Source organism: Drosophila teissieri, chromosome 3R (assembly GCF_016746235.2).
Source record: "Drosophila teissieri strain GT53w chromosome 3R, Prin_Dtei_1.1, whole genome shotgun sequence".
In the NCBI taxonomy this organism is placed as follows: Eukaryota; Metazoa; Arthropoda; class Insecta; order Diptera; family Drosophilidae; genus Drosophila; species Drosophila teissieri.
This window is the reverse complement of record NC_053032.1, coordinates 8370822-8395246: the sequence shown is the minus strand read 5'-3', so window position 1 is coordinate 8395246 and position 24425 is coordinate 8370822. Positions and strand designations below refer to the sequence as shown.

At 43.4% G+C, this 24425-nt stretch overlaps 2 protein-coding genes across 3 annotated transcripts; one reads left to right on the top strand and one right to left on the bottom strand.

Moving 5' to 3' along the window:
* Positions 1-445: 445 nt before the first annotated feature.
* On the bottom strand, positions 446-22045 carry LOC122620973. Its single transcript, XM_043798674.1, has 6 exons — positions 21958-22045; positions 20263-20955; positions 1444-1703; positions 896-1094; positions 725-831; positions 446-666 (listed from the first exon to the last, which is right to left on the bottom strand). The coding sequence occupies exons 1-6, from the start codon at positions 22043-22045 to the stop codon at positions 535-537; spliced, it is 1479 nt and encodes a 492-aa protein (XP_043654609.1). The 3' UTR covers positions 446-534.
* LOC122620974 lies at positions 3327-19250 on the top strand. 2 transcript variants are annotated; one of them, XM_043798675.1, is made up of 8 exons: positions 3327-3427; positions 15729-15909; positions 15972-16059; positions 16173-16509; positions 16577-16797; positions 17013-17327; positions 18701-18781; positions 18857-19250. In XM_043798675.1, exons 2-8 carry the CDS (start codon positions 15751-15753, stop codon positions 19018-19020), a joined length of 1365 nt encoding a protein of 454 aa, XP_043654610.1. In that variant the 5' UTR covers positions 3327-3427; positions 15729-15750; the 3' UTR covers positions 19021-19250. The 2 variants fall into 2 exon arrangements, with proteins under 2 accessions (XP_043654610.1, XP_043654611.1); XM_043798676.1 differs by lacking the exon at positions 17013-17327.
* Positions 22046-24425: the final 2380 nt, after the last annotated feature.

Sequence of the window (24425 nt, the reverse complement as noted above, 5' to 3'; positions counted from 1 at the left end):
GCGCTTTGTTTACTATTTTATCAGTAAATATCTTGTGTATCTATTTTGTATTTTTGTAGGTATAACACTGTATTCATCTCAAAAGTTCATTAAAATAAATGCCTTTTAGTTTGTTTGCTGGCACTTCAGTGCCGAAGTGTTTGTATCTGATAATGTCGTGTAAATAGTTCCTTGTTTAGTTGGTGGTGGGTGGTGGGTGGTGTGGTCTGGGTTTAGTTAGTAGTTGGTTAGTTAGTTGATTAGTTTGTCTTGGCTTGCCTTTGAGTGTTGGCTAAAAGAAGGGCCGAAAGAGGTTTAAGGAATCCGCTCCACTGGCGGAGTAGTTTCGAATAAGCTGTTCGGAAAACTCTAAATCACTCCGGAATCACTTGAAAATTCGCATGCGAATTCAGCACATATGCATACACATTTCGCAGGACTCTAATCCTGGGTCCTGCGTCCGTGTATGCTGCTGCTTGTATTGGTATTGCTATTAGTTTTTGGGCCCTCTCAAATGACACTCATGCGACGCCTGCCATTTCCGGTGCCCTCGGCTCAGTTGGCGTTGGCCAGTGTCTCGTGGCACACCTCCATGTAGTCCGGATCGTGCATGATGCCCTTTATCATGTCCTTCAGCATTGTGTAGCGTGGAAATATCGGATACATCTTTGAGCTGCCGTACTCTTCCTGCGGGCTCAGATGCGGGTTAAAATACAACGTGAACTTTTCACCGGATGCCACTCACCTTCAACACACGTATGAGGTGTCGCAGTCCCAAGTACTTTTTCAGCAAGCGGTACAAGTCGTTTATTAGCTGCGTATTCTCGTGTTCGATTTGGGCCGTTGTCATATCTGCGAGTGCATGTATCTTAAATATGTGACTTTAATCATTGGACAGGGGTCTGACTTCACTTACGTTCCAATCGCTCCATCCGCTCCCGCCGCTCAGCCGCCTCCTCTGCCAGGCGGGCGGAGGTCTTTACTCCCTCGCCGGACTTCTGGGTCTTCTCCATGATCGAGCAGGCCCGCATCACGTAGGAGGGCACTGTCTCCTGCTTCTCCTGCCGCGGGATGTCCACCAGAGTCCAGTACTGGGTCTCCAGGCGGATAACTTCCTGTGGGCGGAATGATTTAATCTATATATGTAACTGCGTGAACCAAGGTCGTTATGTCTTTAATAAATGCTTTTGAATCGGATGATGCCAATCTATTTTAAAAAAGCCCAACCTGCGGAATTTCCACAGACTTTGAATTTATATATAATTAATCTAGTTCCTATCAGCACAAAAGAAAGATTGTTTGATTTATTATCGCCTCACAGCTATTCATCAGTAAATGCGAACGAATGTCGCTTCGTCAAAGCTCTCCTAAATGCAGTACGGTGAATATGCTACTTAAAATTATATGTGCACAAAAGTTAACTTATGACTTAACTTATGATTCGAAGACACACATTTTACTGACCTTAATCATCAGCTTGAGCATGGGATAGCGTTGGAATATGTTGCGTTGGCTCTTCGAGTCGCCGTACTTGTTCATGAGGTTGATCAGGGCTTTCTTGGCGGTCTCGTAGGACTCCTCCAGGCGAAGGCGCAAGGATCGCAGGCGCTCGTTCGTCTCGATCACCTCGTCCCGCGTCATTCCACTGGGCGCCCCCTCGTCCTTCACATCCTGCACGATTCGGCGCACACTCTGCGTGAATTTGCCCACGAAGTTTGTGGTTGCTAGATGGCAAAAAATATAAATTAAACGATAAAACAGAATATGTAGTAAAGTAGTTTAATTGTACGGAAATTGCACGAAACACTGTTATTCATTAATCGGAATTTCAGTAGACACGCGCATTAACCCTTTATTAATCTGCGATTCATGCGGAAATTGTTCGGCTATGGGAAAGTCAAACTATTATGCCATGATGAAATCGCATTGAAGCAGACTATTTATTTCATTAAAAATAGATTTATAATACTTTTTTTTTCTCCCTTTCACACTTTGGCGGGAATCGAACCCACGACGAAAATACTATGTGGTGCCGCAAGTGAAACGCGCTAACCACAGCACCACGGCCACTATCACAATTTGGCTGTCTCACGTTCGATTTGTTTGCGTCGCTTTTTAGATCTCTTATACTCAAGTAATATCTACATCTACAGTATGCGTAGAATTTTGTTAACTTTGTTAATTTATTTTTATTTTATTTGTTATTATTATTTAAAGTTTGAGTTATCTCCTTAATTGTAAAAGTAATAATTTTATAAGGCTGTATAAGTTTTATTAGTATCATTTATATTACTTTCTACAATGTAGATTATACAAAACTTAATCTTGGTATTTAATTAAAAATAATTTGATCCATGAAATTCATCGATATTTAATATGTGTATTATTTTTTATTTTTAATTTATAAATTAAATAAAAGGTCTAGTATAGGTCTAGTAAATAGTAGTTTATTGAACAGGATAAATTCATAGTTTGTGTATACAAATTGTGGTACAAATGGCCATCAAAAAGAATCCCAGCCTTTTAATGAACAATTTTAGGTGACGACAAAATTCGCAAATTTGTTTAGTTCCAATGGCAGCATAAAACCTCTTTCAGAATTTTCATTAGAACAAAACATGAAAGTGTTCATTGGCATTTCGGTTTTTATTGCTCGATGGGTCTACATTTTCACGACGCCCATAATGACAACAAATGGGAAAACTCCAGCCTCTATTGAGAGTCGTTTAATGGGCATTTCGTTGAGATGGCGAAAAGTGCAATTAGCATTCGTCATTGTCAGTCCGTTTCTGCGTCCGTAAAGTCATGCAAAACGTGACATATCCCAGTCCCCCGATTCATATTTGTGTTTATGTCGTGCCTTTAGAAGGGGCTCGGTGATGGCAGATTCTGGTGGTGACTTGAAACCCGGCGAATTAGTCGGCGATGCATCTATCTATTTGGATGCACATTCTAATTGGAAACCCGGCCATCTGTGGATTCAGACAGAGGCGTTCCCTTATGCGGAAAGTGCGCTGTCAGTTTGTACTGTAGCACCGTGATTCATAATTCCGGCATAAAGAGCCCGCATTGTGGGTGTCTGGAAAACTCTAATTGCCGCTGGAATTACTGCGGTCAAGGACTTTGGCCGCTAACTTAGATCGTGACGTATCCACTTGCAGAGACTCTGAGCAATCCCCCAGTAATATAAATAACTGGTCTGGGTCTGGTATTACACTGGATGTATTGTTGTCTTAAGAGAGTGGCAAAGAGCACAGCTTGTTCGCTCTTATTTGCTTATTAAATTTCTGCTCGGCTCGAAGTTTATACATATAGTCGTATACCAAGCGGAATATCATCAGTGCAAAGTCAAAAATCTGGCGGTAAACACTGCTGTGTCGCGATCCGCGAAAAAATACATCAAAAACAAAAGCAAAACAAAAAATTCAAAAAGAAAAAACAAATAAAAGTGAGCAAAAGATACTATAAAATCAAAGAAAGGAAAAATAACAAACGAAATATATATGTATAACGCATACACTGGTATATGTAGAGATACAAGTACACACATCGCGCCGAAATAACTTTAGAATAAACAGAATGCAAATTGAACTGAAAATACATGTGCTAAAAGCTGAAACTAAGAGAAATGGAGAGAAACACTCTGTGCAGCCCAGTGGGAAATTTGGAAATATTTGGAAGCTATTCAGCTGAATCTCGAGATCGCAGCATATGTGTTTGTCCATTTGCGCGATCGAAACTATCGGCGGGGCATGAGCTTTATGAGTGTTTGCCTCATGATTGGTTTATCAGTACGCCTTACTGAGCCAATGTTTATCGACTCGCTCTCGACCGACCAGTTGGCCTTTTGCTCGGCTTGTGCTTTTTGCCAGTGCAGCAATTTCTGAAAAATCGCAATTAATTCGTGCTTGTGTTATTTATCCCACTCCTCCGCTCGTCTTTGGACCGATTTTGTTCAGTACTTTGCTATCTGTTTCTTCACCTTCCGTTATTGCCGGCTTGCAAAATATCTAATTTAAAAAAAAAATAAAAGATAACATTTATGGTGTTTCTTATTGCCCGTCTCTTCTGATACATGCTTGCTTAATAAAGTGTGAATATAAATGTTTTTTTCTTGATAACACCACTCATATGTTGAAACAGAGATTATTTTAAAAACGCTTGGGGAAAAACATGTGTCAATCTCATAATAAAATTTTGAAATTCGTTGTTGACATTTGTGAAGGAATGTTATATATTTCCTTGACGACAGTCATATTAAATACATGGTAGTTTCGTTATATTAAATTCAAAATGGATAACATTTTGTGATTATACAGAATGTAATTGAATAGTATATAACAGGCAGAAGGAAGCGTTTCCGACCATATAAAGTACATATGTTCTTGATCAGGATCAATAGCCAAGTCGATCTGGCCATGTCCGTCTGTCCGTCCGTCTGTCTGTCCGTCCGTATGAACGCCTCGATCCCAGGAACTATAACGGCTTGAAAGTTGAGATAAGCATGCAGATCCCAGAGACATAGACGCAGAGCTAAATTGTATCCAAATTCTGCCACGCCCCCTCCAACACTCAAACCTGCCACGCCCACACTTTGGCAAAACGTTCTGCTATTTTTGCATTTTTGTATTAGTCTTGTAAATTTCTATGGAATTGCAATACAACTTTTTGCACGCCCACTCTAACGCCCACCAACCGTCCAAAACTGCCACGCCCACACTTTTATAAAATGTTTTGGTATTTTTTAATGTTTTTATTAGTCTTGTAAATTTCTCTGGATTTGCACAAACATTTTTTTCCACGCCCACAAACCGCCAAAAGCAGCAAGTGTTGAAATTTCGCACTTCCACTAGCTGAGTAACGGGTATCAGATAGTCGGGGAACTCGACTATAGCATTCTCTCTTGTTTTCAATAAATTTTATTGAGGTTTTTTTTAAATTTATATATCTATATTTTAATGTAATTGGCAAATGGCTTATGGTCGTTTACATGTTAGTAACAATCAATCTTAATTGAAGAAGTACTGCAGTACGAAGTACCGAGCTAGCATGGTAATGTGCAGAGCCTTCAACAATTATAGTGAAACGTTTTTATTCGTATCACGATTGTATCTCTGGCTATTGCCATTGATCAGAACAGCCGTTTAGGTGGGGAAACACATCTTTTAGCCAGTTAAACTCGTTTCTCAGACTGTGCGGATGCAAACTGGATCTGTCCCAGATCTTTCCATATCTCGAGGCTGAGGACCCTTCATAAGTAAGCCGCTTGCTCTGTTTGACTGGCTGGTCGACTGAACTAACAACAGTTCATACCTGGTGATGTACTACATCAGTTTTACTTATTCGGTAGATAAAGTGAGGCGGTGGGTTGGTGGGTTAGTGGGTTGGTGGCTGGGTGGCGGGGTTGTAGGGTGGTAGGGCTAGAAACTCATTCGACCTTCCCACCCAACCCACTGATATCAGTGAAAACGACAACCCACAGTTTGTTTGACTGCCGGGCGGAGGAGAGACGGCTAATGAGCAAAACGGCTTTTGTTTGTCTTCTCGGCCCCAAAGTTCCCCAACGTTGCTCTTCCTCGGGCTTCCAGCTAAACAGAGTACCTGCGTAAACCAGTTTTTGCTAATTTGACAAAACACAAAGCAAACAAAATGAAATATAAAAAACGCCAACATATGTAAGCTTTTTGGTGCGGGGGTCTGGGCACAAATATGCTGTTTGTCTTTGGGCTTTTGCTGCTTTTTTGAGAACGAGACTGAGACTAAAAGCACATAATTTCACCAACAGTAAACGAAACGTGTCGTCGTGCCGCTCATTGTCTTCATTGGAGCTAAAAGTATCTGTAAGATACATTTCGGTTCTCACATAATTAACCTCTTCACGTGTCTACATTTGTATTGTGTATGTGCCCCAAGTTCAAGCGTTTTTATGTAGGAGAACCCCGGCTTTGGTTTGCGCTATATTTTTATTTGATCCGTATTTAATTGCTGAATCCACTCCGCTTTATTCATATTCTGTTAAAATGTTCTCTCTTAGCGACTTGTTGACGTCGTCTTACCCTTATCACTCGAAGACTTTGGGATTTCCAAGATACCTGGGCTTCCAATGATATTACTCATTGCTCAAACACAAGTCATGAATCTTGAGTCTTTATAACTTGCCTATGGCTCATCGTGGCCTTTTTCCCGAACGCAAGTGCTATTTATAAAGAAATATAAGAATAATAATATAATATATGTTAAGGCACCGGCCACCGTTTAATTGCATGTTGCACGAGCCAACAATTTGCCGGCCAGTCCGGCTTGGCTTATATTAAATGTCTCTAAGCCCAAAGCCACAGGCACGCGTCGAGAATTGAGGTTGGGTGATCACATACTATATTTCCCACGACCCTTGTGGTTTGTCACTCCTCTTACTCACTTACGCAGTTGTAAGTGAGTGAAATCACGTTTTTCAGAGATACGGGAGCCAGGAAATTCCTCGTTTTATGCACTGCGAACTCGTTAGAAGTTATATTTGCATACAGTACGTAACCGAAACTCTGACGTAATCGAATTCAAAACCAGCCCTATTATTTGCATAGCCCATTTATTCGCCCATATCTGTTTTTCTCATTTACGCTAATCATCGCTCTACCTGTCAACGGCCTTTAGTTTTCACTCAAATACCAGGAAATTTCGAGCACCTAGGAAAGTCTTCAACTAAAATTCTAGCTTCCATCGTGTCTAAGTGTAATTTGATCGAAGCATTTCAGCAAATTCGTATAATTAAAACGACAAATTAATGGTTTTAGGTTGAATAGGTGTTGAGTTAAAGCTCTATCGACTAAAATGAGTGGTTGAGCTAACCGACTCCGAAGTCCAAATACGCTAACAAATTAAAATGTTATTTAATGTTATGAGCTAGTTTTACTTTAGCAAACCGCATAAACATTTGTCATTGGTTGTTTAATTAAGCTTCATCTTTTCAAGAAGCTGGCTTTTAATTGTATAATTATTAAGTCATTTTGAAGGCGTAAAACCACTGATGAGTTAATAAAAACCGGAATAAGTGCACACAGCGTGTGCCATTTAGATCTAGATAGCGATTTATATATCCGCTAACTAATGAGAAATCATTAGATCACACAGACATTGTAATTATAAATGGGTTCAGAGTCTCGGAGCTCAAGAAAAGTTCACTGAGTATTTGGTCATGCTCAGTGGCTTAGATGGTTATATGTCACGGGGATGAGATCATTAGTACGTATATAAAGCCCATGAACAATGGCTCTGGCTGACTCTCTCCCAATCATTCTTGCCACCCGAGCTCATCGCAATTACCATATGCCATTGTCTGCACTGGGAATCCTGATGGCTAATCACACTAAATTAAGTTGAAATACGAATGATTCATTTGCGAGCTTGCGGTATTTGCCGATTTTTGGCCACGCTTCATATGTATGTTTGTATTTACCTGCAAATATTCGAATTGTTTGTCACACTCGATTACCGCTGACCTTCCGACGCCGGACACGAATTCGTATGCAAAGGGCGTGGCTCGACCCCGACCATCAATAACACAAACTAAACGTCTCGACCTCGCTAATCCCGGTGGCACGTGCTGATTACCAGCACTCCCAAAAACCCCTAACCCGACTTACGAAGTTCGAAACCCAAGCCCCATCGCAGTCCCCATCCCAGAAACCAACGAGTTTGCTCAGCGTGTTTTAATTAGTTCGGGATGGCAAGGACTAGCTTCGCATCGCAAACGCATCGGGTTTGACTAATTGACCGAATTTGGGGGCGGTTGTCGGGGGCACGCCCCTGCCAACACCCCCATCAATCATCGAAGAGTCGAACATTTCGAACATTTCGACACGCCCCTGATTTATTGAAATCGTGCAGCATGCCCCTGAATTTTGAGTATAGGCAAACTGTAAGCTGCAAACTGCATTTTCATGGAGGCGTCATATGGATGGCTAATCCCTGGGATTAGTCACCATTATCGTGGTTGACAAATGCCACCTCAAATGGAGCACAGATCACTGTTTATTGTCGGCACAGATCTGATGAACGGATGAATGGGAAATTAGAAATGCCAAAGCTGTGTAAATATTTTCCAAGAAAGTAAACCGCATGAGGCAATACGAGATGAGCAATGTTCTTGCTCGAAAGGTAAATAGGTTGGTTCCACCTGTGAATTATAACCATGGAAACCTCAAGTTAAGTTGATTTTAAGCCACCCTTTTGGTTTCGGCCAAGTGACCAGGTTGGACCACATCTTGGTAAAAGTTTGTGGTCATTGGACTTTCGGTTTATGCGTCTCTCATAGGAATCCACAGATACTAACTGAGTTTTGTGGGCCACCTAAGTGGCTCAATCAATGAGCAGCCACAACTCCAGGATATTTCCGGTCGAGTTGGGGACTTAGATTTGGCCATAATTTCAGGGACCCAAATGACAGCTAAAGTTTCTGCTCAAAATGCCAATTTACTTGCTGTTAAATTGAATTGAAGCGTCGAATTCAATTAATATTTGAAAATTTCCAGGTTTAACGGTGGAAAAATCCGAGCCGGCTATTTTATGGAAACATTTAATATGCACTACGGCGCATTGCTATAGAGCCACTTAAAATTTAATGAAGGAGAGTTATGGGCAGCAATGGCAGGAAAGAGGCGAAGGGGATGTTTGCCTGAGCCTGGCATTTTCATTAAAACTTTAAGTCACTTTTGGTGCCGTTATTTGATGCTACTATTTTGCATTATTCAAGAAACTGCCACCCTCGCCGCAGTTGGGCAAACACAAGCATCTCAAAGAGCCCCACACACACACAACTCACATGTGAGGAGGCTGCAAATCCTTCGGATTCGTCCTTGTCCTTGGCAGTATGTATAGTAGGCCCGACAGGCAACACAAATAGACGTGTGCCCAAATACACAAACAAATGCGGAGCAAACGAAGCGAAGTTCTCGCAAGGCTCACATGGGACCTCAAAATCGGAGACAGGAAGACGGAATCAGGATGGGACGGGATAGGATCCCATTTTCTTGGGCCGTTGAGCCACCGTTTGAACTTTGGCATTCGGAGCAGCGACGAAAAATGTGCTCGGATAACGAGCAGCGGGCTAAACAAATATATTGAGGGTCATAGCCATACGAGGAGTGACAAGGGACAGACTGCCAGGGAGTCGAATTAAAGCCGCAGTTTAGCAGCCGCACAAATGCGGAAGCGTGCAGCATCAGCAATAAGTAGTTACCATAACCAACAGTGAGTAACAGCAACAACGGCCACCATAATGGCAATCTGTCAGCTCTGGCCAAACTAAACAATGGCCGCAACACACACACTCGCACACACGCACTCACACTCACGCGGAATAGACAGGATAACGCATCCAGCCAGCGAGACAAATTGACAGACAATTTAGCTGTCAATTGTGCGTTGCCCGCTCGGTCGACAGTTAGACCAACATCCTGCCATTCAGCATTCAGCATTCAGCAAAGGACATTATTAGGTTTGCCCCACTGTTAGAGAGAGGTCAGGTCCATCCAAAACACATAAGTCCAGCTTGAAATTTATCAATGAGTTATGTTCATATGTACTCATTGGCCTGAAAGGTATAAATTGAAAGAAACGCATTTTCATTTGCATGGAAGTCATATATCAATATCAAAATGATTTTTGTATATGCATGATTTGGTATATGCACAGGCAATTTAAACCAACGTTTTCATTCGCTCTACCTAATATAGTAAGAAAACAATCCGAAATATATAATTAAAAGGAGAGAAATATTTCACTGCAAAGGTGTAGGCATAAGATTTATGAATCATAGTATGTAAGTTAAACAATCTACAGGAAGCTATAAAAGTGTATTCTCCAAAGTTTTCGCTCACCAAAAGTATTACATAAAACTCAGTAAGAGCCCACAGCATTCGCGAATCTGCTTGTTGTCTTTAATCCGAGCAACAAATGCAAAGCACGCAGAATAAAAACGGCGATTTGCCGGATGACAGTTGAGCCGATCCGGCTGCAGGACCCTCAGAGTGCTGAGGGCGATGTCGCCGGGACAATGAATACTCCCTAGTAAGTAGCTGTAAGCACAGCTGCTTACTGAGGGGCATTTATCATACGCCGCGTGGGCCAGGCGTTGACATAACAATTAAGCGAATTGGCCGGGCTTAGCAGAGGATGGGGAGGCAAGGGAAATACCTGGGCTGATAATCGCCGTCTTCAGTCATACTTCATAACGACAGCCTGCCACTGACATTTACCATTCCATCCACCACACTTTGCCGCGGCAAGGATATTTATGTTCTTGCCACTTCCTCTTGGCCAAGACATTCGGATCCCGCTGGCAAAGTGCATATAATTTCGCTGGCTTGGGCTTCGGCTTTGCCCAACTTTTGCAATTAGAACTGCACCCAAGTAGCTGAGTAGCCAAGTAGCCAAGTAGGCAAGTGGTTGCTCACAAAGTGCCATCAACTTTGGCGGCACTTCAAGTGGTTGTGGAGCACCAGCTCTTCCAGACCACAACTACCTAGTGCTTGGCAGACTGGCACTTGTTGTGCTTTTAACATGTTGATATTGTTTTCCTGGCCACCCAAACGCCACCCACCCACCCCTCTTCATCCTACCTCCTACCTCCTACCTCCTACTTTTGCCCGTAATTTTCGCTATTTTCGTTTGCGGCTCGTGCCGCTGTCACATGGCAAATCTCGAATGTCGGGCATCTGGAATGAAGTTAAGTTCCCATGCATGTGTCAGCCAGTCTGTTTTTGTTTCCCTCGTTACTGTGCCCGTTTGTTGCCATCAGCTAGGACCAACCAGAACATACAGGACAAAGCCCAATGACAGCTGGGTTACATGCTGCACTGGCCATCCTTTGTGCGCCGACGTCCCTGATGGATGTTAAAAGAGCTAGCTGGTAGCTAGTAGCTAGCTTGATAAGCAAGTTTCGATGTCCACCGACATCGGTCAGCCCACACAAGTCACTTGACTCGGGCCAAAGGTGGAGCCAAAGCACATTTCTCTATGCAACTGATCACTGAAATGTGCCTTATTTGGCAAATAGTGCCTATTTTCCTTCATCTCGGCCAGATGTTTTATGCAAACGCATTGCAATGCAATGTACTGCCTACATTTCGACCCGGAATGAGCAACAAAACATGACAGCAATGTGGAAAAACATTTTCCACTTGCATTGTTTTCCACTGGTTGATGATGCCCCACTTTGCTCTGTGAGTCTGCGAGTGTGCGTGCCGCATAAATTTCATTTTAAACAATAATAAGAAAAGTTGGATGTCGTCGGCCTGCAGGGCTTCCAGTCAGATCACAATCACAAACGGCAACAATGGTGGTGTTTTTTGTGTGCATTTAATAACAAAAACACCGAAACAAAAGTTTGGCGGGGAAGACAAAAAACAGAGGACGAAAAAGGCAGGCGACAGCAGGCCAGGGCCATGTTACGTGTACGCACCATTGAGCGGCCAAATCGCATTACGCATTCGCCATGTGGTCGGTGCAACCTTAATTACAGTCACCCTTGCATTCGCACAGCAGGAGTGACCTACATTGATCGCACATCGACCGGAACATCACATCACAATTATGCAGTATGCTTCGAATTGGATTGGTTTCATGTGGATGCCACCACCTGACGGCATTTGCATTCTGTTGCCGTTGCATCTACGTGACTCGCCGTGATGTGTGACACTTTGACACTTGAATGGAGCTGGGGAAATGCCCAGGATAGCTCTGTCTTCGCCTCTGTGGCGATGTCATGCTCTAAGCCAATTAGGAGGAACAAAGGCAACCACATCTAACGCCATCGTGTTGCCACGTGTTGCTCTGGCATAAACAATTTATGAGCGAATTCTTCCGAAGAAAATACCATTAGGGCGAACCGCAAACACTCGGTACGCACAAAAAGTATTAAAAAACTTAATAATCATATTTGGAGAGGGGGATGTACTCACAATTTTTTGCTGATCATCAGCATCGGCGTCATGATGAGCGTACCAAGAAAAAACACCAAGCAGTTTATTGCGTATTTTTAGGTCAGAGCCAACAGTCGATTCAATATGGCACGAGGCCAGTCCCGATGGAAGCATCTTCTTACCTCGCTGCATGTTTTCCCCACTGTGTTTGCCTTTAATCGCATCTGCAATGAGTTTTCCGACTTTGATGAGTTTGTGCTTGCTCGCCCGGGGCCAGCAACCAAATTTCCATATCAATTAGCAGCCCTGGCTCCGATCGAACATTTACGGATGTTTGCGCAGCCCCACCGCTCAAGTATACCCTATCTTTATCTTTTTTTTTATTCGAATAAATAAAAAACTAACGAAATCCGATTCTCCGCGCCACTTTATGGCTTTGCCCGCTATGCAGTTACTGTCCAGGAAAACAAAGTATCTAAGGGAGGAGGCCACGGAACATGTTGCTTCGGCGACACTGGGCACTAAAACTTTGGGCCTTTCCTTGTCCGAGCAAATTGATTTTTTCATAGAGATTGGTTATCATTAAATTACTTTTACGAGTCCATAAAAATTTATTTTTGTGTTTAAGGCATAATAAAAAGATGTTTTGAGGTATTCGGAAAACAAGTATGTTTGCATCTATGAATACATATTTTCGTTTTGCACTTTAGATTTTTGAAATCGCATTTAAATGGGCTGCAAAGTAATAACACTTTTAGAAATAAAAACCTTTACGTTTTACTAAGAGTTGACGGTGATAGCGATTTTCTAGAACTTGTTTTCATTTATTTTCTGTTTACTTAGTACTTTAACATAGGAGTATTCTAAATATTGAGATAATCGATTGGCTTGAAAGCACTCGAAATATTTTCGACGCTTGCCTTAAATTTTTTCGTGCTGTTGGCCAGTGTAATCGACCTCGTTGGCAGTTTGTTGGCGACCGGAGCAGGAGGTGTGCCACACTTGGCTGCCCACATCATCTTTTCGGGGCCACAATGGCCGGTGCGACAATGGGGCAGCGGCTCCGAGTTCCGGCCCAGGTCACAGTTCGTCCGGGTTCAGCTGGGCTCCAGCTGGCCGTAGGTTAAATTGCATTCGCCCCGTTGCCCCGGTGCCGATAACTTTCTAATGAGTGGTAATCGACGTTCGGCTTTATGTGTGGCCTGCTGAAAAGGGACCGTATATGGAACAAGGTGCCACTGGTGTCGATGTGGGTGGCAGGATTCGGGAAAGGACTTTATTGTGGCACATGCTCTTCAAATTAAGTTTGCCTTTGTGAGGCGCTGCAAATGGTCGCTGCAGTGCCACCGACTGTGCGCTGAGGTGAGAGCTGCAAGGACTTTGCATATAATTATTGAAATTGTCGGTGGACAGCAATCGTGCTATGAATAATGCACCGTTGGGTTTTGGCTTAATTAAAAGCGTTGTATTTCATATGGCATTTCATTCATAATGGTCGAGCTGATTTTCCGGCTTGTCAGCGGTGTTTGTTTACCGAAACTTTGATGGGCTATTCCCCTTTTCATCGCATCAACTAAATCCAATTAGGCAGGGCTGCTAAAAAGTAGCCAACATATAGCCCAGCAAATTGGATTACTGAGAGCTAAAAAAACTGAAAATAATACGAAAGTCGACAAGCTGTCAATGTCCGAAAATTGCGGTCATTGTAAAAAACATCCAACATCCAAACTGAATATAGAATATTTCACAGAAAACCAATTAGGTGCGAACTTTTTGGTATCGTTCCCACTGTCAGTGATATATTTAAATTGAATATTTAAAAGGAATTCTATGGACAGTAAAGAGGAAAGCATCATGTGAGCTTGGTGCTGTTATTTTCCTATTTTCATATTCATATGTATGATGCAGCACCCCCCGCTTTCGTTTCTCTTTTTCGCCAGCTTGTTTTCCATGCTCATTTATACATCGGCCACTTGTGGCACGCTCGAATTGCCGTTGTTGTAGCAACAAATGGGGGTGGCTATTCCCCAACAAACTTACAATTTCCGTTGGCTATTCACAAATTTGGGAATCGAGTTTTAGTGCTGTTCAGGCTCTTCTGCTCTTGCCGGTCGTGTCCTGACCCAATATTTTAAGCTTCAGTAAACAGGGTTACTTGTGTGGCTCAGCACCCCATTGCCCAGGATTTCGATAAAATTGGCTGTGTGTGTGTGAGTTGGGGATATGCACAGTGTGTGTGGAGTTGCATCGCCGAATCAGTTAGCATACTTTTATGAGCAACAGCTGCTGCCGGAAGAGGGAAATGCATTTTGCCATTTTTATTTTGGTTTATTCGCATTGGAGCTGCCCCTGGTGTTCTCCCTCTGATTCACAACAAATTAGAGTTAAGCAGTCACCGCAAAATTGTTGGGGCAAAATATGCAAACAGTTTGGTAATTATTACGTGCAAATTAAATTTGCACGTAAAGAAATTTTCAATTACACATAAACAACTTAAAAATCCGATTTTCATGCGGAATGTTGAGTTTGATGGCTGGTTCGGATGATTTATGATCCAGCATAGCCTATAAATCATCCGTCTTTCCACGCCACTTCGTTTCCCTCCAATATCCACTAGATGGATTCCTACGGTTTCAGGTTTTCTCCCCAGCTGGTAAGGCAATGCTTTTTCTTCTCTAATTGGTTGTCTTGTTAGCGGGGAAGACTGTTTCAAATGTTCTAGTTAATAAAGAAAATGATCCGACGAGCCAGCCACCAAAAGGGAAATAGGAATCAACAAAATGCTTACTTTGATAAGAAAGTTTCATAAGCCAAGAATAGCAAAACGAACATTTAATACTAAAAAGTCAACAACTACAATGTGTACCAATGATTCAAATGGTTTTTGAACACTGCACTCTGAAAATAGCACAGCTGTCAGGGAAATTATGGTGAAATAACGTTATTTTTTATAACAATTCTTAAGAATTCGTATTGTCATTTTAGTTATGACGTAGAAGCTCGGTGATATCTTGTTTGCCAAATTGAAGGCATTCACTTATCGCAGCTGAGAAAATGAGACATCGATATTGAAAACGCCATCTGTGCTGTATTATTCCACTTATAGAAAAGCACATTTAGACATTTGCTGCAGTCAGATTCCAACATTCAAAGTGTAAGAACACAATCGGAAGTAGAGGAAAAGAATTTGTATCGATTAAGCAGCCGGTTAGTTTGAGCAAGAGGAATAGCACAGGAATAGTGGGCTTTGGAATATTAAAAGGCTAGAGTGCTTAGCCATTGTGTGCGGTGTCGAACAAGTTTTTCCGCTTGAAAACGCTCAGGGAACAGGACCTCATTGGGTTACGACTGGCAGCTCCGAAGTGCCCGAGAAAAAATAAATTAAATATAAAAAGAAATAGAACAAAATGAAATAAAATAAAATAAAGAATCGGGATGGCGAGTGGGGGATAAAAAGCAAAACAGAAAGCCAACGAAAGTAATTCAAAAGTTTGCCGCAGAGCAGAACGGAGCAAAAGCCAAGAAAAATTGAACTCAACTTGATGTCTAATTTAAAACAAACCCCAAAACCACGCCGGGGCAAACCAAGCCAAACCAGATCCTGATCCCGATGCCAGAAGCCTGAAGCCAAAACGATACCGCAACAAAATTTACAACTTGAAAACTTTGCCAACGGCGGTTGTCCTGCCTGATGTGTGTTTGAGTTTTGGGTTTCAGGGGAATGTTTTTGTGTTTTTTGGGGACGGGGGGAGTAGCCAAGTACAAAATTGAGATTGAACTGCAGGAACAAAGTTGAACTAATGCACAATCTTTGCTGGCTGCCAATTGCAGACCCGCCAGCCAACCGAAGGAGATGAATCGAACTTCGCTGTCCAGTGGCAGCACCAGCCGCAGACTTCCGGCTCTCTTGTTTGTCCTGCTGCTCTGCCTGGTGGCCCGGACCACCGGTCGTCCTTCGACAGAGGACGAGGGCGACTTGGCCATCATTCCGCCCGATGCCGACAATGTGGAGGTTTGTGTTCGGGTCGAGCGTGAAATCCAATCCGGCGTTCCTAACAATCTCCCTTTTGGCAGATCCATAAGGTTAAAATAGTGAACGGTGTCATGCAGGAGGATCATCCGGTTATCATGTACAAGGAGGACTTCGTCAGCGAGGATTATGGTAAGAAGAGTGGAGGAACTTATATTGCAAACCAATCTGGTAGTTTCATATTTAAGAACTCTGCCATTGCTGCGAGTTTATGTCTAATATATATTATATTACCTTTCGTATAGATCCAACAAAAACCGAAACAAGTCCTAGTCACCACAAGAAGCACAAGCGGACGCGCCACCATCATGCGAAGCAAGTGGCAGAAAAGAAGGAGGACCAGATCCTTTTCGATATTCTGCCAGACAAGCCGATCGTCCTGGAGGAGGACCTCAAGGCTCTCCCGCCCAGCAAAGTTGAGGCTGCACAACTGGCGGAACCCATCAAGGAAGAGTGGCTGGCCAAGCATCCCAAGAAGTACCACAGTCGTCAGCGACGAGAGGTCCCTGAAAGTTATGAGAAAGTTCTCCTGTATTACGGCATTCCCCATGTGAAATGGGTGCCGCCATTATCCTATTCGCAGTAAGAAGAATGCAGATGCAGTGGCATGGAAAAACTCTTACATGATTATTCCCTCAAACCATTTCAGTATTCGGTATTCTGTGAAGGGTAAGAAGCCCCATCTTGTGGGGCCCCCGAATCGTAAGAATCAGGTCCAACAGAATATCCCAATACCAGACTCAGTTAATTCTAGAGGTGAATTCGACTTATTTCACAATTCGAATCAAGCCGATGCGGATAACTCAATCTACAACCGTTCGTCTACCACTACTCCCAGTCCAGTATTTCAAGTGAACGATAGCGATTTCGGTAAGTTGAGCTATACACCTTTAGATCATTTAAGTAAGGATCAGTTAAAAGCATGGTTCTCATGTATATTGAAGTATTGAAAATGACCGGACCCATTCGAAACGTGATTAACATAGGGCTTCGCCTGCTAACCACCACAATCAATCAATTTGCTGTCTCTTACTATCGCTTTATCTTTCCAATCGACCTGACCTCTTACCAACTTTTTTGAATAGTGACGTCGGCACCGTCGGCACAGTCGGCACCAGAGGCACCATCGGCACCATCGTGGCGACCGGCGAACGCTCTCCCCCGGCCTCCACCCACCCGGAGCCCCGTTGTGGGCCTTCCCACCGTCCGGCCCAATTCAAGGCCGGCCCCACCCTCAGTGGGGGCTGAAAGTGAGCCCAAGGTCAGCAAGTGCGTGTGGGCGATCGTCAACTGCTGCACGGGCGAGAACAAGAAGGTGCGGTACAACTGCTTCGAGGAGTTCGGATGCCATGGAGCCTTCTGGGACATCAACCCGTGCGCCGATGAAGGCGTGAAGCAAGGTGCGCTCACCAAGGTCCTGGACGCCTACCAATGAGCACTGAATTGATCCACAGACTTGCTCAAATTGTCTCAAACGCAAGCTTAATTTATTTTAAACATAGATTAAGTTGTGGCTTTTGTAAATATACACCTTTCGGCTTAGCATTTTAGATGCATTTATGTTTTCATAACAATTTTCCGAATCTTAATGCATAACAGTATCACTAAAAGGCTGTCATAAATAATTAAACTTTAAAAATTTACCACTGAAGAGCACCCAAATGCTGATTAGCTATGCTTATATATTCGTTACTCGTATGGGTAAAGGTCAATGTGCTAGGCCCAATTTAAATGTTGCTACCCTGCAAATTACCTTTAACCATTATGAGTAATGTGGAGATTTCTAGAGGTGCGTAGTTACGGTAACGGGTATCTCACAGTCGGGACACTCGACTGTACCATCCTTTTATGTTTTTCTTCTCTTTATTAAAGCTTCCATAAACCGGTGAAGGACACAACTAACAGAGGGTTTGGTTTCCAACTGCTATATACGTATATTTTTTCAGTTGTGCTCTCACTTCTCGCATTCATTTCGTTACATCCAAAAACCAAATTAAAATTGATCCGTTTGCCCTTACTACTTGAATATGTTTGTTTAATTGGTTGCCAATCGAGTGTCCAGACATGTAATCCGCTCCCAATTCAATTGCAATTACACAATCCCTTTAGCCATATCAATTAACCAGCTGCCAGCAGTCCACTGGCCATTGATGCCATATCTTTTAATTGGCCGTCTATAACGTGCCGCAGAACACAATTTACACCTGCAAATCCAATTGCAGCTGTATTGTTTTGGAAACACACTGAAGGATATAATTATGTATCTTGTTCCTCCGTAATTGGCACATGCATGTAGCCGTACACAGAACCGAATGATGTGTTGACTAAGCGAATTTAACTTAGCACGAAAGATTGGCATCCTATTTGTACTTTCAGTACCTACTTTTGGTAATATATTTTTTGCTTAGTAACTTTTTTCTTAAACAGTGTTGTTCCTTGCGCTTTAGTAACTTTAAATTGCAGAAAAACAAAATACTTTTCTTACAAGTGGTAAATAAATCAAAATGTCTTGAAATGTTAGAATAATGAAATTAATACGCAAACGCAAGAAAACTCAACTAATTCACAAAAAACGAATTCTATATCGCGGTGTTTGGGCTCCAGCTGCAGTTGTTCATTAAAGCCCAAACTCCAGAGCGTTGTTCATTAATGGAGCTCACAAACAGAGGCTCCCAATTGGCGAAAGTGCACGCAAACATAATCATACACCATCGAGCACCCACCAACTTGCACCTTTGCCCATGGTTTACATGCTGATGCCTCTTAATTGCAGCTGAACTCGTGCCCCTAGCCGGATTCTCACCCCCCGTGTTTACTCCACCCATACCAGGCCGTCGTCCGTCCTCCAGGAAAGGTAAGGCTGGCAGAGCAACCGCAAAACCACGTCCGCCATTCACAGACCGCCATTCGAATCCCGCCTCCCTTGCAGACCCCTTCCAGTTTCCCCAGGACATCGGCTACCAGGAAAACAGCAAGTGCCAACGGGCCTCGAGGCTCTGCTGCTCTCAAAGAAATATTGGCTCCCAGTACGACTGTTTCCACCACCACGGCTGCAGCGAAAGCATCTCTACTATTATCTCCACCTGCTCCTAGGAAACGAACGAAGATGTCATTGTGTCCACATGTGCCCACATGTGCCCACATGTGTCCACATATGCATTGCAAATTTGCCTGCTTCACGAGCCTCGCGATTCGAAAGCCCCATTTGCACCCTTAGGATCCCCGGATTAGTCCTGGAACTCACATATAAAATAATCAATAACTTCTAGTCGGCTTTGCCAGTGGGGCTGGCCCAAATTATTAAAGAAAATGTATTGAACTAACCAAACTCGGTGGTTTTTATTTATAATTAAAGTTACCTATTGTTCGCATACCTTTCTGTCTTTCAAAGGGCGAAGGAATGACTGTTCTTTGTATATTTTTTCAAATTGATTCAAATTTCTGAATCACTTTACACATAATTGAAGATAAATTGCACAAATTCCTGAATAATTGTAAACTACTGAGTAACCAGTTGCACGTCTAGAAACTAATTTCCGCGCAATTGATGGTCGCAACTGAAGGTTTTCCCTGTCCTAATTTAATTCTTTTCCATCGCCAGCTTTACTCCTTTACCCCAACACCTCTCGAAAGAAGGTCCCAGATAAAGGAACAAAGCAGGACAGCGACAGCTTGACAACAAATCTCCGCTGAGTTAATTTGCCAGCCTAATGTCATTTCCCGTGGTATTCAGCCCCAATCGCAGGACGTAAGGCGATTACGCAGTGCCACGCCCACCTCCCCTTTTTCGAGTTGTGTTCAGCTGAATGGATCCGTTTCTGAAGTATTTTGTTGAGGGCATCCATGATGGGCTTACGTTTGGCAGGAATTAACTGCACAGCACTTGGTTTCCTAAAGCCTTTTCAGCAAAAATCCCTACTTATTTATGTGATTAGGCGAAAGAGCCCAAAAACTGACTAAAACTGATATCTTTTCGAAATAGCTATCTGTTTTTTATTTTATCTTTTCTTTTACTATTGTGGTTTCTTCTTTTACGAATATTTTATCCATTTTTTGCTGGCATACTGCACAATGGCAGTAGAGTTTGGCACATGATTTAGAAGCTGGCGATGCAATAGAATAATGTATTCCAAATAATTAATGAATTATATAAACCGCTTAAAGATCATAAAATGGTTTACAAAACTCCGAGTGGAATTGAAAAAGGCTTTCTAAACAACAATGTATAAGTTGTAATGTAATATACAACCTTCAAGCAGCTATAATGATCACGACGTCCAAGCACAGGTAATTGCACAGTGCTTGGCGGTTTTTCTCAGTGCATGGACTACTCACCGCTTCCGCTGTCGTAGGATCTGGTGGTGGAGCCACTGGTATTAGAGCGCTTTATCTCGCGTCGCCCCATTTTGCTTGCGGTCGGCTGCAGGTACTCCGGCTTCTGAGGCTGGTGTATCTGGTGAGTGAGGGGGGATTGCAGATGTCGGGCGCAGTCCTGATCGGGATCCCTGGACACGTGGCACGTGGCAAGGAGCGCGCAGGCCGTGGAGGCAGCCGCTCTGGCAACTGCCGAGCTGTACTGACCACCGGCTGTGGTGCAGGGGTGCTGCTGCTGCTGCTGGTGGTGGTGGTGCTGCAAGTTCAGGGACGGCGTGGAGACTGCGGTGCGCCCGCTGTGGTGCAACGACGCCTGGGCAGGAGCGGTGGGCGGGAACTCAAAGTAGTTGGCCTGCAGATGATTGGCCAGCAAATTGATGGCCGGTTTCGTGGCCAAGCCGCTTGAGTTTTCCGCGTGGCTGGTGTGACTGGAGCTGCTGCCGCGCCTGTGCTGGTGGTTCTGGTACTGTGGGTGGTGCGGCAGTGGGTGGTGGTGCGGATGCGGATTCGGATGCTGGGAATTGGAATGAGGCGGAGTGCTGCTGCTGCTGGCGGGATTGACTTGGTGCGGCGTGGGCGGCGGCGGGGGACAGGCGTTGTTGATGCTGCTGCTGCTGGCGGAGGATGATTTGCGCAGTGATGATGGTCTCAACCCTTTGACAGGGTACAATGGGTACTATCGTCCGGCAACGCGTACCCAATCGCGGTGGTCACTGTTGTACCAAATACCTGGAAAATATAATATATTTGGTTCAATTGTTCCGTTTAGTGACTTTCTATAGCGCTCTAATGGATAATCAGGTGGTTGCGCCCCTGTATTTCTATTCAAAAGGCTAGTAGGACGAATGGGATAAATCCCTGCTGCTGCCTGCTGAGACTAAGACTCTTGGAGTCTACTTCTCCGACTGGTCTAGACTTTATGGTGAGATCACTGATCGAGCTGCTCGATTACTCAAACTCCAACCATTTCGCCAGTATTTAATGACGATTGCCATGGAAACGTCGACTTATACTATCTTGTATGAGAACAGTGTCGTTCCGAGTCTGCACTTCATCTAATCTACTGAATCGACTAGCTTCGACCAATACGATACTGCGAACTGGCTGATTAACTCCAAGAAAGCGGATTTCTTCGATCTTAAGCTAATGATATCGCAAAATGAGATCTTGGCGATGGACAACTGAACCGAAAAGAGTGGGACATTACTAGTTTCCCACGCGCAAGACTTCATAGCCTTTTGATACCTTTAGGTGCTGGGAAAGTGAAAAATTATAACAAATTAAAACGTTGAATTTCCCCAATATAGAAAAGGAATGTTCCCTGTCTAGGATTAACATTTGTCAAGGAACAATAACTACCTTTTATATCGGAACATGCCCATTAAGTTGCGGGAAAGGATTTGGTCACAGTAACAATTATTCCTAAAAAGATTTTCAATTAAATTATATAAATGTTGTTTAACATTTCTTCGTTCGAGAATCAAAGAAGCTTAAGATTACATTAATTATTTCCGCTAATAATACAATTAATAACCCCCGACAATTTTATCCAGAACAATGTAGACACCAGCAAAAATATGCGGTGAAGTGTGCTACGTAATCGCTATTGTGGCACATCGATAAGCGGACATTAACTGCATGCACACACAAAAGCACACACACTGTAGCGGGATTTGGGGCAAAGTGCACTTAAAGCCAATTCCAGTGCCGACGCGTGTCCTGCATGACAACGCAGATTGCGCATACGCCCCGTTAATGTCCGCCATTAGCAACGCCATTTGGGACAGCTCGGCCATCGTCGGCGTCAATTTTGCCAAATATTTGGCACATGAAATCATTTTGCGCTAATAAAATTTTACGCCCCTTGGGCGGTCGGTCCATTGATTTCCTGTAACGTTTTGCAGGCCAGCCCACAAAAAGTGACCACACACTCGCCGTTGGGCGCCACATACCCAGCCACCACAAAAACAACCGCACGGTAATCGCCTCTAATGGCCGGCCATTAAGATTCACAGAGAAAGGCCATTAATATCTATGTTTGGGTGGCAAGTGCCAGGGATTAGTCGATGTTTGCCAATCAAAATTGATTAAGTCGCGGCAACAATTGAAAATTTAATGAAGCGAAGTCATGAAAGAGTCGTTCTAATTCCAAGAAAAACGAATTAGGTCCGAGGAGTATGGGGAATACATTTGTTTACCCAGATGGAAACCGACTTTTGCTCCCTGAAGGGCTCACTTTACTATTCCTCGCAAGTCAAACTCGACAAATCATCGAACAGGCAATGCAATAAGACCCAGACATCGGCAATAGAATCAGTGCATATTGAATTAGATGCAGCAATTGAGGGGCATCCACATCGTTGCCTGGCGACAGTTCAACAGGTTGCTACAGGTTGCTCCAGGTTGCTCCAGGTTGCCGATGGTAAAATCAATTGATTAACTGGGAGCGCATCAAATCGAGTCAGCGACAATATATGTGGACCAGGCAAATAGAATTGCAGCTGCATCGGTGCGATGCACTATTGAATTATGGCCAACCAGCCATCCAGCTAGCCACCCAGGCAGCCTGCAAGTCCCAGGTGGCAAATCAGCACTCGCAAATAAGGCAGATGCTCGCTCAAAGACAACTCGATCCGACCCTAGCCAAATGCAATTTAAGTTAATGGGATTCCTGGGAAAGCTCCTTTCCTCCTCCTCCTCCTGGTCAGCACCAGCTGGCGTTTCCAACTCTGTACTTGTCCCCGCACACACAAAGCTGATTCCTGGGCCACAATTGCCGCCCTTCGCCTGCACATTTTTAACATTTTTGGGTTCCTTTCTGACCATGATTTTACAGCAATACTGCATTCACCTTAAATACCCGAACCTGTTAATAGATTTGAGTACTTAATGAGTGAGGACTTCTAAGAAATAGTCTTTTGTGTGCTTAAATGGTTCGATTTTTCAAAGGACTCTTGAATTTTCTTAGTACAAAATTATTCTTCTAAACTAACCTTAAAAACTTATACAAAATATATATGTACGTATATATAAATAGCAGCATATAATCCGATGATAAGCCATAAAACATAAAGCTTGACCTGCGCTACGTTTGATATAAATTCTTCATAAGAATCGGAAAAGGAATGCAGCGGATCGGTTTTCAGGGAAAAGCTGCTTTTCGTCCTGCACATGTTGCGTGTAATCGGCCTCCATGCGAATTACCATAACACGACACCAGAAAAGGACACAAACAGCAGCATGCACACACATTCAGATACGTCTCACTCACACACCCACGTGCCCAGGAATATGCGTGCCAGTTCGAATGAATCTCAGTTTGCACTTGGCCAACTGAAGCGTAGACAAGGAGCTCTTTAAGATTGAGCCTGACTTTGCCCCGCCACCCGTTTGTTGGAGGAACGGATTAAGGCTTCAAATTGTTAGACGAGTTCGAGTTCCTGCTTCAAATTGTTAGACGAGTTCGAGTTCCTGGCCCGACTCGGGCCCTGCTTCTTGTTCGCCCGTGGATAGATCAAAGTCCGTGCTGCATATACTCGTAGATATCGGAACCATAAGCACACACACGCGGATGTATAGAAGGTCCGTCTGCGTACGTGTGTGTTCTGAACTGCGACGTGGCTGAAGCCCACAGCCCTGACAATGCCTTTTAATCAATTCCCCGAGTTGGTCCATCAATAAGCGACGGCGAAGGGCCCGGAAAATGCGAGTTTCCTTTCCGGCTGCCTGCGCGTGCTTTCCTTTTATTTCTGCCATTCGGCACTTTTCTTGTCTGCAGACTTGTTGTTTGCCCGGCATTTGTACGAGTATGTCAATTTTTCTAATGAGCTAGCAAAAATAAGTAAAGTTGGGCCTCTCTGCATTTCGATTTAAAGCGCTTTGAAGAATTGGCATTTCATTTTTTTGATTAAATACTTCCTCCATTTTTGCTAGGAACTTGAACGTATTTCAAGCAAATTAATATCTGAAATAAATCGTTTCATTTGAATCACATCAAACGAATTAAATAAAATTTGGCAACCAGTTGACTTATAACATATGTAGATGAGACTGCCATTAATTTCACTTGCATTAGGATTTATTTATAACATCGGAACATTTGCCGCATTTAATCTTTCACCTAT